Source organism: Pseudophryne corroboree, chromosome 12 (assembly GCF_028390025.1).
Source record: "Pseudophryne corroboree isolate aPseCor3 chromosome 12, aPseCor3.hap2, whole genome shotgun sequence".
NCBI lineage: Eukaryota > Metazoa > Chordata > Amphibia > Anura > Myobatrachidae > Pseudophryne > Pseudophryne corroboree.
The window spans coordinates 49,034,670-49,048,941 of NC_086455.1; the positions used below are offsets into that span (position 1 = coordinate 49,034,670).

General features: G+C 46.1%; 1 protein-coding gene across 1 annotated transcript in view; it reads left to right on the forward strand.

Moving 5' to 3' along the window:
• Positions 1–14,272, forward strand: part of AKAP6 (A-kinase anchoring protein 6) — a 389,266-nt gene that overhangs the window by 352,659 nt on the left and 22,335 nt on the right. Inside the window, exons 10-11 of the mRNA XM_063947473.1 lie at positions 6,542–6,688; positions 10,278–10,493. Of these exons, the coding sequence (XP_063803543.1) occupies positions 6,542–6,688; positions 10,278–10,493 (363 nt within the window). The remainder of the gene's footprint in view (positions 1–6,541; positions 6,689–10,277; positions 10,494–14,272) is intronic.

The following is a 14,272-nucleotide window of genomic DNA, read 5'->3' on the forward strand; positions in this document are numbered from 1 at the left end:
TTTCCTCCCCAGCGCCAGCAACACCCATATCCTCCTCATCCAGGTGTACTTCAACACTGACATCTTCAATCTGACTATCAGGAACTGGACTGCGGGTGCTCCTTCCAGCACTTGCAGGGGGCGTGCAAATGGTGGAAGGCGCATGCTCTTCACGTCCAGTGTTGGGAAGGTCAGGCATCGCAACCGACACAATTGGACTCTCCTTGTGGATTTGGGATTTCGAAGAACGCACAGTTCTTTGCGGTGCTTTTGCCAGCTTGAGTCTTTTCAGTTTTCTAGCGAGAGGCTGAGTGCTTCCATCCTCATGTGAAGCTGAACCACTAGCCATGAACATAGGCCAGGGCCTCAGCCGTTCCTTGCCACTCCGTGTGGTAAATGGCATATTGGCAAGTTTACGCTTCTCCGACAATTTTATTTTAGATTTTGGAGTCCTTTTTTTACTGATATTTGGTGTTTTGGATTTTACATGCTCTGTACTATGACATTGGGCATCGGCCTTGGCAGACGACGTTGCTGGCATTTCATCGTCTCGGCCATGACTAGTGGCAGCAGCTTCAGCACGAGGTGGAAGTGGATCTTGATCTTTCCCTAATTTTGGAACCTCAACATTTTTGTTCTCCATATTTTAATAGGCACAACTAAAAGACACAGAGGTAGCTACAGCCGTGGACTACAGTACTGTGTCTGCTGCTAATATAGACTGGATGATAATGAGATGAAATCAATATATATTATATCACACTAGTACTGCAGCCGGACAGGTAGATATATTTATTATGTAATGACTGATGACGGACCTGCTGGACACTGTCAGCTCAGCAGCACCGCAGACTGCTACAGTAAGCTACTATAGTAGTATGTATAAAGAAGAAAGAAAAAAAAAAAACCACGGGTAGGTGGTATACAATTATGGATGGACGAGCGACTGCCGACACAGAGGTAGCTACAGCCGTGGACTACCGTACTGTGTCTGCTGCTAATATAGACTGGATGATAATGAGATGAAATCAATATATATATATATAATATCACACTAGTACTGCAGCCGGACAGGTAGATATATTTATTATGTAATGACTGATGACGGACCTGCTGGACACTGTCAGCTCAGCAGCACCGCAGACTGCTACAGTAAGCTACTATAGTAGTATGTATAAAGAAGAAAGAAAAAAAAAAAACACGGGTAGGTGGTATACAATTATGGATGGACGAGCGACTGCCGACACAGAGGTAGCTACAGCCGTGGACTACCGTACTGTGTCTGCTGCTAATATAGACTGGATGATAATGAGATGAAATCAATATATATATATATAATATCACTAGTACTGCAGCCGGACAGGTAGATATATTTATTATGTAATGACTGATGACGGACCTGCTGGACACTGTCAGCTCAGCAGCACCGCAGACTGCTACAGTAAGCTACTATAGTAGTATGTATAAAGAAGAAGAAAGAAAAAAAAAAAACGGGTAGGTGGTATACAATATTATATATATATTATATACAATTATATATATATATTATATATATTAAACTGGTGGTGATTATTAAACTGGTGGTCAGGTCACTGGTCACACTATCAGCAACTTGCAAGTAGTACTCCTAAGCAGACAATCACAATATATATTATACTGGTGGTCAGTGTGGTCACAATGGCAGTGTGGCACTCTGGCAGCAAAAGTGTGCACTGTACGTTATATGTACTCCTGAGTCCTGCTCTCAGACTCTAACTGCTCCCCACTGTCAGTGTCTCCCCCACAAGTCAGATAATACAGTCACACTATCTATCACTTCAGCAAGTAACTAGTCTAGTACTCCTCCTAATGCTCCCCAAAATTACTACTGTGTCTCTCTCTACTGTCTCACTCTCTTCTCTATAAACGGAGAGGACGCCAGCCACGTCCTCTCCCTATGAATCTCAATGCACGTGTGAAAATGGCGGCGACGCGCGGCTCCTTATATAGAATCCGAGTCTCGCGAGAATCCGACAGCGGGATGATGACGTTCGGGCGCGCTCGGGTTAACCGAGCAAGGCGGGAAGATCCGAGTCGCTCGGCCCCGTGTAAAAAAAAATGAAGTTCGGGCGGGTTCGGATTCCGAGGAACCGAACCCGCTCATCTCTAGTAAATATGTTGCGTGGTGTGAGGCCAGGAAGGCCCCTACAGAGGAATTTCAACTGGGTCGTTTCCTGCATTTCCTGCAAACAGGACTGTCTATGGGCCTAAAATTAGGGTCCATTAAGGTTCAAATTTCGGCCCTGTCAATATTCTTCCAAAAAGAACTAGCTTCAGTTCCTGAAGTTCAGACGTTTGTCAAGGGGGTACTGCATATACAGCCTCCTTTTGTGCCTCCAGTGGCACCTTGGGATCTCAATGTAGTTTTGGGGTTCCTAAAATCACATTGGTTTGAACCACTCACCACTGTGGACTTAAAATATCTCACATGGAAAGTGGTAATGCTGTTAGCCCTGGCCTCAGCCAGGCGTGTCTCAGAATTGGCGGCTTTATCCTATAAAAGCCCTTACCTAATTTTTCATACGGACAGGGCAGAATTGAGGACTCGTCCTCAATTTCTCCCTAAGGTGGTTTCAGCATTTCACTTAAACCAGCCTATTGTGGTGCCTGCGGCTACTGGGGACTTGGAGGATTCCAAGTTGCTGGACGTAGTCAGGGCCCTGAAAATATATGTTTCCAGGACGGCTGGAGTCAGAAAATCTGACTCGCTGTTTATCCTGTATGCACCCAACAAGCTGGGTGCTCCTGCTTCTAAGCAGACTATTGCTCGTTGGATTTGTAGTACAATTCAGCTTGCACATTCTGTGGCAGGCCTGCCACAGCCAAAATCTGTAAAAGCCCATTCCACACGGAAAGTGGGCTCATCTTGGGCGGCTGCCCGAGGGGTCTCGGCTTTACAACTTTGCCGAGCAGCTACTTGGTCAGGGGCAAACACGTTTGCTAAATTCTACAAATTTGATACCCTGGCTGAGGAGGACCTGGAGTTCTCTCATTCGGGGCTGCAGAGTCATCCGCATTCTCCCGCCCGTTTGGGAGCTTTGGTATAATCCCCATGGTCCTTTCGGAGTCCCCAGCATCCACTAGGACGTCAGAGAAAATAAGAATTTACTTACCGATAATTCTATTTCTCTTAATCCGTAGTGGATGCTGGGCGCCCATCCCAAGTGCGGATTGTCTGCAATACTTGTACATAGTTATTGTTACAAAAAATCGGGTTATTATTGTTGTGAGCCATCTTTTCAGAGGCTCCTCTGTTATCATGCTGTTAACTGGGTTCAGATCACAAGTTGTACGGTGTGATTGGTGTGGCTGGTATGAGTCTTACCCGGGATTCAAAATCCTTCCTTATTGTGTACGCTCGTCCGGGCACAGTATCCTAACTGAGGCTTGGAGGAGGGTCATAGGGGGAGGAGCCAGTGCACACCAGGTAGTCTTAAAGCTTTTACTTTTGTGCCCAGTCTCCTGCGGAGCCGCTATTCCCCATGGTCCTTTCCGAGTCCCCAGCATCCACTACGGACTATGAGAAATAGAATTATCGGTAAGTAAATTCTTATTTTTATTTACGCTGGATATTATCTACCCTGACTATAGGTGGAATTTATTTCTTTATTATGAATTATTTATATAGCGCACACATATTCCGCAGCACATTACAGATAATATTTTGGCCATTCATATCAGTCCCTGCAACAGAGCTTACATTTTATATTCCCTACCACATGTAGACGCACACACGTTCATGTTAGGGTTAATTTTGTAGGGACTCAATAACCTACCAGTATATTTTTGGATTGTGGGAGGAAACCGGAGCAAACCCACGCAAGTATGGGGAGAATATACAAACTCCACACAGTCAGGGCCATGGGGGAATGGAACCCATGACCTCAGTGCTGTGAGGCAGTAATGCTTACCATTACACCATCTGTACTACCGGTGGAATGACATTACTGACCATCCATTCTTATGTGCTGTCACTCTTTCCATAATAAGCTGTTTTTGGATGTTTGCCTACTGCCATGCATATGTCGAATTCTTCCTCACTTTTGTTCCATATCAATCAGTAAATAAATTCTGAGACTCAGTATTATGTTAAAATATGGAAATACAGTTTATTGGTGCATATAAATGATGTTAACAAAATAGCATGCAGTTCAAGAATGATAGGCAATGTAAGAATCAATGCTCAACTTGTATGTGAAAGTTCTTGAATATGTCTTTCATATCTTCAATAATCTGAGGGGGACCCATTACCCAATGATACTCAGAATCGATAGTCAATCTCGCTGCAGATGTACTAAGCACAGATGCATATCGCATGGCTCTCTGTCTTACTTGAATCCCAATTTCATAGAGGGAAGACTCCCTTGATACAGTATACTGTAGTTTCTGCTTACAAAGCTATTCTCCCTGATCCTGGTTCTAACTGGTATTTGGACCTATGCTCAGTGCACTCACGCTGTTACAATTACAACGCCATGGCTCACTGCTTATCTTCATGGTCTATTTTCTGCCTCAAGTATGTGTGCAAACTGCTTCTAAGGGCCTCATCCAACAGCTAGGCCTATAGAGGGTCTATTTGTCTGTGTACGGAGATTTAATAACACTGGGCAGTGGGCATATCACAATAAACTGTTAGGCATACTGCATAGGCGTTTCTATAATGAGTGCAGTGTTTGCAGTGCACACGAGCCCCTGGGTCAAGGGGGGCCCACACCGTACACCATGCACCCATAGATTATACTTACCCCTCTGGAGACCTGCGGCAGTGGACCTGTAGTGCGGACATAAATCACTTCGAAAATGGCTGCCGCTGCCATTTTGCCGAGTGGTTTGCGCATGTGCACTGGAGATGTCCCCGGAACAAGGTGCGGGTGCCATGTTCCCGGAGACCTGCGTGTATGCAGTAGTCTCTGGCATTATGCCAGAGTCTACTTGCTGCCGGAGAGGAGGGAGCCCGCGACGGGGGCTGCACCCGGGTCCCCTCCTCTCTTAAAAAGCTCCTGACATGCAGACATCATTTTAACCGACTGGCAACAATATGTAACATATTTTTCTGTATATTGAATCTTGTATCATTAATACTTGTGGTGCTTTCAACAGTAACCTGAATATGGCCCTGTATGTAAAGTACTGTAAATAGAGCGAAAATACACACACATATATATATATATATATATATATATATATCATACAGCACGGCACGGTGCAGCACTCCATGTGACTCTGAAATAATGCGTTCAGTCCGGCATCTAGTTGGCAACGTTTCAGTGCCCTTTAATACAGCGGCACTTTCGTCAGTGACCTGATGAAAGTCCCGCTATATTAAAGGGCACTGAAATGTTGGCGCTGAAATATATACACACATAATATTATACTGTATAACTGTATGACATACAATGTACAAAACCTGATGCTGGAAACTCATTTAGAAGGCACACAGCCCTATCTGAATTACCAGTACATGGCACATAAAGATCTGTCCCGTTGACCAGGTTATAGCTCATACCCCTATTCTGAAGCACAGTATCCGATTGAAGTAGTTCCTACTGTACATCCCTCTACAGCAACAGACCATAGCAGCTGTGCCCGGCCGGAGCATCTAGCAGGATTCCTGTTTGGTTTCCCACAGATGAAGGCAAAATGGTGCTGGGGTCACTTTTTCCCCTCTGCTTTGTGCAACACTTATTCCCTTTTCAGACTAAAAAGTAAACCCGGTTCCAATTTGAGTAATACCCCTTTCACACCGCCAATGCCGGATCCCACCCGGGACTTGGAAACGGGTCTTTCCCGGGTGGGATTCGGCATTGGACGCTGCCTGCTGGCTTCCCTGACCCGGCAATATGCCGGGCGGGTTGCCATAGCGGCTGCGGGTGGAGCCAGCAGCGGGGGCGGAGGTGGCGCAGGGAGATGAGATCATCTCCGCGCCGCCCCTCCCTGTTGTAGTGAACGGGTCCCGGGTCGCATCGACTCGGGAGCCCGTTTACGCTGCCATTGACTCGGAATTCAATCCGGGAATAACACTGCTTTATTCCCAGGTTGAATTGCCGGGTCAGGCACCCGGGATTTCAGCTATGGCGCTTTCACACCGCACGCTGACCAGTGTCGACCCGACAATATGCCGGGAAGATACCGGGTTATTTGTGCGGTGTGAAAGGGGTATTCGTAAGGTAGGAGGGATTTAACATTGTAACCTCTGTTCTCTGGAATAATTTATTTTATTAGGGTACTAAGGCTTGGGAAATAAATATGCAGACGGTATTGCTTGAGCACTGCCTAAGGTCAGAGGTAACTTTAAATTACTACTGCTAATAATCTGCATATTATGAGTGCAAACAATAAAACGATTGTGGCTGCGGTAGAATGGATTCGTATTTCCACTCCTACCTATAATCACTAGTAGCTTGTGCACGGCTGCCAGGAAGCAGCACTATACACCTGACACTGTTGTACAACACATGGCTTATTATAATGCACTGACTTCTATAAATCTGTGGTCACACATGCATTTCCCTTTCTATTACAGAGGTGCAGTGTGGAGATGTCACTGCGAGAGGACAGGGTGCGCTCTTTACTGTGTCAGCTTGCAACCCTCAGGAATGAAGGTGCTACACTGCCTGCTGGCATCCTGGACAAGGAAGTGTTGATTCGGGACAAATGGGAGATGTTAAAGGTGCGTTTATATGCTTTCCATTACATGTGCCTGACTGACGAGGATCTGGTGATGGTTTGGAGTATTTATCCAGATCTACATAAAATAACATGCACATATTCTGAACCTCATATGTTTATGCCATTAAACTCCAGACTAGTCAGCCAGTTCAGTGTGTACCGAATTATCATTACATGCTCCACCGTATGATGGGGGTCATTCCGAGTTGTTCGCTCGCAAGTGAATTTTAGCAGATTTGCTCACGCTAAGCCGCCGCCTACTGGGAGTGAATCTTAGCATCTTAAAATTGCGAACGATGTATTCGCAATATTGCGATTACACACCTCGTAGCAGTTTCTGAGTAGCTCCAGACTTACTTGGCATCTGCGATCATTTCACTGCTTGTCGTTCCTGGTTTGACGTCACAAACACACCCAGCGTTCGCCCAGACACTCCCCCGTTTCTCCAGCCACTCCCGCGTTTTTCCCGGAAACGGTAGCGTTTTTTCCCACACGCCCATAAAACGGCCTGTTTCCGCCCAGTAACACCCACTTCCTGTCAATCACATTACGATCGCCAGAACGATGAAAATGCCGTGAGTAAAAATCCTAAGTGCATAGCAAATTTACTTGGCGCAGTCGCAGTGCGGACATTGCGCATGCGCATTAAGCGGAAAATCGCTGCGATGCGAAGATTTTTACCGAGCGAACAACTCGGAATGACCCCCGATATGCAGAAAAATTCAAAGACGTACAAATGTGATGTTTACCATACATCTCAACTGTCCCGATTTTCGTGGGACAGTCCCGTTTTTTGGGGACTATCCCGCTGTCCCACCCACGGGCCGCAGTGTCCCGCGGTGGGGGGGGGCATTTGGGAGGATCTTGCACTCGCTACTCTGCTGAGCAGAGCAACGGTGAATAGATGCTGTGAGACAGAAGGAGAGGGGGGCATGCTAGCAGCTCACAGAGCGCTGGACATGCCCCCTCAGTGACGAAACCGGGGGCGTGGCTCACAATCGCGGGCCCTCTTGCAAAGTCACGCTCCCTTTTGCATTGGCCATGCCCCCTTTTCGGGCGGCCGCGCGCTACGTGTGCAGCTGTTCCTTCTTCCCTGGCCATCAAGCTGGGAGGTATGTGTTTACGGAACTGCGCATGAGCAGAACGGGTCCGGCGTGATCGTTCAGTCTCCCCTTAGCTGCGGCATCATTTACATGCTGCTGTGCTGGGGAAGGGTTACAAATCTCCATGGCTAATTACTAATGCTGCCTGTATGAATGGCCGACCCCCCGCCTGCTCTATAGGGGGGACGCAGAATCCACTGAATGTGACGTCACAAGTGGGCGGACATAGTCAAACAGATCTGCTGACCAGACATATCAGGCGGCGGATTGGTAAGTGTGTATGCACAAGACCGTTTGTGCATAAACCTTACCAATCATTCGATCGGTAAACGGATTGCCTGGATAGGCGATCCGCCGGTCAGGTGTGTACCCAGCCTAAAAACAGATATTTTCCGTCAAATTGCTTCTTTGATTAGTCTATGGGGTAAATTTACTAAGATGAGAGCTCTATTTAAGATGGGATGTTGCCCATAGCAACCAATCAGATTCTATGTCTCATTTATCTAGCACCATCTAGAATATAATACCTGAAATCTGATTGGTTGCTATGGGCAACTTATCAACTTTAATAGAACTCCCATCTTAGTAAATTTACCCCTATGTGTCTGTATTCACTGAAAACGTTGTCATTTAAATAAAACCCTGTTTATTTTTGTGGCTTATCAATGATCATAAAAACAGAATCAAATGATTTTTACATGACAGTCATCTGCACATCTCAATATATGAATAACAGGATGAATAACATATTGTGCTTAGGGGCCAATTGACATTCAGAATTTACAAGTAAACCATCCAAGGAAAATATATATTATTATTATTGTTATTTTTTTTATTTTTTTTTGGGGGGGGGGGGGGGGGTCGGATGACTGAGTGATTTGCATTAGCATGGCCCTAGCCTCTGTTGCACACTGCCCCTATTGCCATCATTCTGCAGGAGGGGTCGGGCAATGATGCAAAATCAAGACCCTGCCCACTTCACAAAATGGGTGTGACCCAGGAGGTTGGCATACTCTCTTGGATAACTCCTCAGTATTCCTCTCAGCAGCACAAATGTTGCAGCTTCTTAGTACTCAGTTGTCCTGAATTCAGAGTGAAATACAATAACCCATAATATGCAAAGCGTAATCATACCTTGTGTGAGTTACTATAACCCATCTATTAACAGCCCTACAGGCACATACCAGGCCATCTAGTCATATAGTCAATATTTTTTCTTATCCATATGATACCACATAGTAGTGTCTCTTATTCACAATACAGCAAATAGTAGTGCCCCTTATTCACGCTACGCCATACAGCAGTACCACTTATACACGATAACTACAGTAGTGCCTTACACATAATGCCTTACACATAATACCCACAGTAGTTGTGCCCCTTACACTTAATGCCCACAGTAGTAGTGCAGCTTACACACGTAATGCCCACACCCTTACACATAATACCCACAGTAGTTGTGCCCCTTACACTTAATGCCCACAGTAGGAGTACAGCTTATACACATAATTCCCACATTAATTGTGCCCCTTACCTTTAATGCCTACAGTATTAGTGCTACATGCACACATAATGCCCACTGTAGTTGTGCCCTTACACATAATGCCCACAGTAGTAGTGCCGCTTACACACTTAATGCCCACAGTAGTAGTGCCACTTACACACACAATGCCCACAGTATTTGTGCCCCTTACACTTAATGCCCACAGTAGTAATAGTGCTTACACACATAATGCCTACAGTAGTTATGTAGTTATGCCCCTTACACTTAATGCCCACAGTAGTAGCACTACTTACAAACAAAATACCCACAGTAGTTATGCCCCTTACACTTAATGCCCACAGTAGTAATGCCACTTGCAAACAAAATGCCCACAGACATAGCACTGTACTTTCTTGAAGCCTTGCTCCAGTGCACGCTGCTGTCCTACAGCTCCTCGAGCTTGGCACTGTGGGAGAGACGTTATGACATCCCTCTCTATCCACACTGCAGGAGCTGGAAGGCGGAGCTCAGGAATCAGCTCCAGCTGCAGGGAAAGAGCCACAAGGCGCCCGCCTGTCAAAGTGGATCACATCTGCTCACTGTCGGGCTGCAGCGCGGCTGAACCCTGCACAGGGTGGCTCTCTACGCGGTTGCGTACCCCGCGTAATAGTCAGGCTGGCCCTGAGTGCACACACACACACACACACACACACACACACACACACATACACACTATGGTTAATTTTTGTCAGAGGCCAGTTAACCTGTGGGTATATTGTTGGAGCAAACCAGAGGACATGGAGGAAGTCATGCCAACACAGGATAACATACATTCTCCTCACAGATAGGGCCTTGGTCAGGAATTGACCTCATGATGTCAAAGCGGTGTGGCTGTAATACTGAGCACTTTGCCAACTGTGCTGCCAAGAGATACTAAAAGGACCAAAAATGTATATTTTGTATGCTACTTATACTGCCTTACTCTCTGTTACTCTCATCCACAGAGGTCTCTTTCTGAGGCACTCTCGTGTTCAGCACCCTGTCCAGTGCTCTCTCCTGGAAGTGGTAGTCTAGTGCAGCAGCTGGAACAGCGAGTAAAGGAACTCAAATCCTGGCTGAGAGATACTGAACTGGCCCTATATAACTCCAGCTTGAGGGTGGGTAATGAAGAGAATGGTGGCGAGAAGGAAAGACTCCAGAGAGAGCGGCATCAGTTCCAGGTACCAGTAACTACTGCTGTTATTTTCCATATGATCTCATCCATTCTCCATGCTTTGTGAAACTAACACATAGGGGGACATTTACTAAGCAGCGATAAGAGCAGAGGAGTGAGCCAGTGGAGAAGTTGCCCATGGCAACCAATCAGCACTGAAGTAACATCTATAATTTGCATACTATAAAATTTATACAGAGCTGCTGACTGGTTGATGGGGCAACTTCTCCACTGGCTCACTTCTCCGCTCTTATCACTGCTTAGTAAATGTCCCCCATAAGTCCATACTGTTTGTATTATGTTGAGATAAATTACATATAAGTTGTAACTGTAACCTCTGTAAATCCCATTGTATATTTCTAGTCTTTAGTATTACAGTAGCTACGTTTATGCTCTTTCTACCACAGAGCACCAAACCTTGTTCCTGGTTGTGCTCTAAATTCCTTTGATCCTTAAATGATACTGTCTCAACCACATATTAGAAGGGGGCACTGCTGTTCCGGAATACTCACCTCACCTGCATTGTGCCAGATCCTCTCCTTATATCAACAACAGGGGAAAGAGGAGGTGCAATGAGCACTGTATTAGCCTGACTGCACAGAGGTTTGTCTTGGTCTGTTCTTGCATTATCAACTAGCAGAGATGAATACTCCATACCCCTGGGGCTCCCTGAGTCCCTGGCATGGGGACCTGGTGGCAAAAATAAAATGTATTTGTGGGTGATCCATGTTGTATTGTATTTTTAGATACATTTTAGAATGGTATATAGCAGGTCAAGATGGCTGCATGTAAAACTTTGCTCCGTCTGAGTGGAGGAACTGCACAGAGCAGGCTATTCCTTGGTGAATACAAGCTAGAGTGCCTAAATGCCAATACTAAGTCTCTTATTTAAATGAGCTCTAGAGGAGGAGGCTGTGCATTTTGGCGGAAACAGACCATTGCCTCCAACTGCAAAACAACCATATTTTGATGCACGCTCTGAGGTGCATCGTAAGAAAACCATTCAACTTTAAAAATAAGTGTAGTAAAGACGATCCTGGTTCTCAGAGGCATAGTACTCAGTTGCCAGGCCCCATAGCAAAACTTATTAGGTGGGCCAGTGCTACTTTTCAGATGTCCCATTCTCTTATTCTAAGTATGCATAGATGTCTGCGCGTACTCTGTGTAGTGCATGCTAACACAAAATACCAGCAATAAAATGGATTGGGTTCTGGCAACTAGGATTGGCACTATTCAGAACAGAGACAACGTTTAACGTACCAGTGGTTTATGCTAGGGACCCCCATAATGGGGTTTTGCGGCATCCTGGTTGCAGACCTCTGTTTAAAACGTAGTGTGACAGGCTGGTAAAACTCAAAACAACCAAGAGAAGAGAGACTCAGATGTGTTACCAGGAAAGCAAACTGAAGAGTCATCAGAACTAGCCAGGGGTCACAAGCAGAAGGCACTATAACAGCCCTAAGAGAGCAGATGTGAAAATTAATCAGAAGCAGGCCAGGTCAGAATGGAGGTATGTATAGCAATCTGGCAACAGGCTAGGGAGCATATCAGATTGTGTATACCGCCCAACATGACCCATTCCAGGAGGGACAAAATGCTCACTACCTGGACATCCCTTTTCATATATGATTAGTGCCATCTGTGTTGAACTATTTAATTGATAAAAAAAAGGTGTTTCAACAGAGATGATTACAATCATAAATTGAGAAGGAAGTCCAGGTAGAGAGCATTCTGTCCCTCCTGGAATTGGTCATGGCGGGAGGTATAACTTTTGTAAATTAAATATAAACCAATGGTGTTTATTAGATTTAAACTAATAGTTTAATAATGCCTGGGTACTGTTTATACCTCCACCTAATTTAGAGACAACTGCTATATTTCATAAACTTTTCCTGTAGTTGAACAAAGACAACTTAAACAACCTTGACATACACACAGAAAAATAAAATCTATAATTTATCTTGGAAAAAGCAATATTAGCAGTCTCTTCACTAATTACACAATGGGACAGGACTCAGGAGGACTCTGCGTGTCTCTCTCTCTCTAGACCCGAATGCTCTCATTACATACCAGGTTACACAGAACCCTCGCACCAAGGAGGTGAAGAGGAGAAGCTGGGCTCAATGGGTCACTCACATCCCTCTCCCCCCTCCTATCTCTCCTCCGGCCCAGAAACTCCGTCGGTTTCTCATGGCTTAATCTGGCCCTAGGCCAGGGAGAAGATCAAAGCTGAGCACCCACTCTAAGATGTAGGAGAGGTACCACCATAATGGATACCAGCTGTGGGGACTAGTCCTCCTGGGCCTGGTAGGAGAATGCTGGTCTCTGGTGGTTTGTGACACGTGCTCAGAACAGCAGAGCAAAAAGTACAAACAAGGGTCACGGCTCACCTACTGGCCCTCTAGCATGATTGGAAGACCCATAGCCATGCAACCTTTCATCATCGGGTCCCTTGGATTGCTTTAACTTGATGCTGGTGCTACAGTCATTGCTTATTTGAGACATTAATTAAGTTTTCTCTGACGTCCTAGTGGATGCTGGGAACTCCGTAAGGACCATGGGGAATAGACGGGCTCCGCAGGAGACTGGGCACTCTAAAAGAAAGATTAGGTACTATCTGGTGTGCACTGGCTCCTCCCTCTATGCCCCTCCTCCAGACCTCAGTTAGAATCTGTGCCCGGCCAGAGCTGGGTGCTCCTAGTGGGCTCTCCTGAGCTTGCTAGAAAGAAAGTATTTGTTAGGTTTTTTATTTTCAGTGAGATCTGCTGGCAACAGACTCACTGCTACGTGGGACTGAGGGGAGAGAAGCAAACCTACCTGCTTGCAGCTAGCTTGTGCTTCTTAGGCTACTGGACACCATTAGCTCCAGAGGGTTCGAACACAGGGCCTAACCTCGATCGTCCGTTCCCGGAGCCGCGCCGCCGTCCCCCTTGCAGAGCCAGAAGACAGAAGAGAAGCGATGAAATCGGCGGCAGAAGACTCCGGTCTTCATTAAGGTAGCGCACAGCACCGCAGCTGTGCGCCATTGCTCCCACAGCACACCACACACTCCGGTCACTGTAGGGTGCAGGGCGCTGGGGGGGACACCCTGGGCAGCAATAAAAATACCTTTGGCATAAAAATACACATAATACAATCTGTGACTGTATATGTGTAAAACCCCTGCCATTTTTAGTCAGAAACAGGACAGAAGCCCGCCGCTGAGGGGGCGGGGCCTTCTTCCTCAGCACACCAGCGCCATTTTCTCTTCACAGCTGCGCTGGAAGGAAGCTCCCCAGGCTCTCCCCTGCAGTATCCTGGTGCACAAAGGGTGAAAAGAGAGAGGGGGGGCACATAAATTTAGGCGCAAAAATTGTATATACAGCAGCTACTGGGTAAACACTGAGTTGTAGTGTAATCCCTGGGTTATATAGCGCTGGGGTGTGTGCTGGCATACTCTCTCTCTGTCTCTCCAAAGGGCCTTGTGGGGGAACTGTCCTCAAATAGAGCATCCCCTGTGTGTGTGGTGTGTCGGTATGCGTGTGTCGACATGTCTGAGGTAAAAGGCTCCTCTAAGGAGGTGATAGAGCGGATATGTGTGTGAGAGGGTGTCTCCGTCGACAACGCCGACACCTGTTTGGATATGTGTAAGTGCTAAGGTGAATTTATTGCACAAATGGTTAGGGAACAGACAGGAAATCTACCCATGTCTGTCCCTATGTCACAGAGACCTTCAGAGTCTCACAATGCTCACTATCCAAAATAACAAACACTGGTATCGACACGGAGTTTAACTCCACTGTCGAC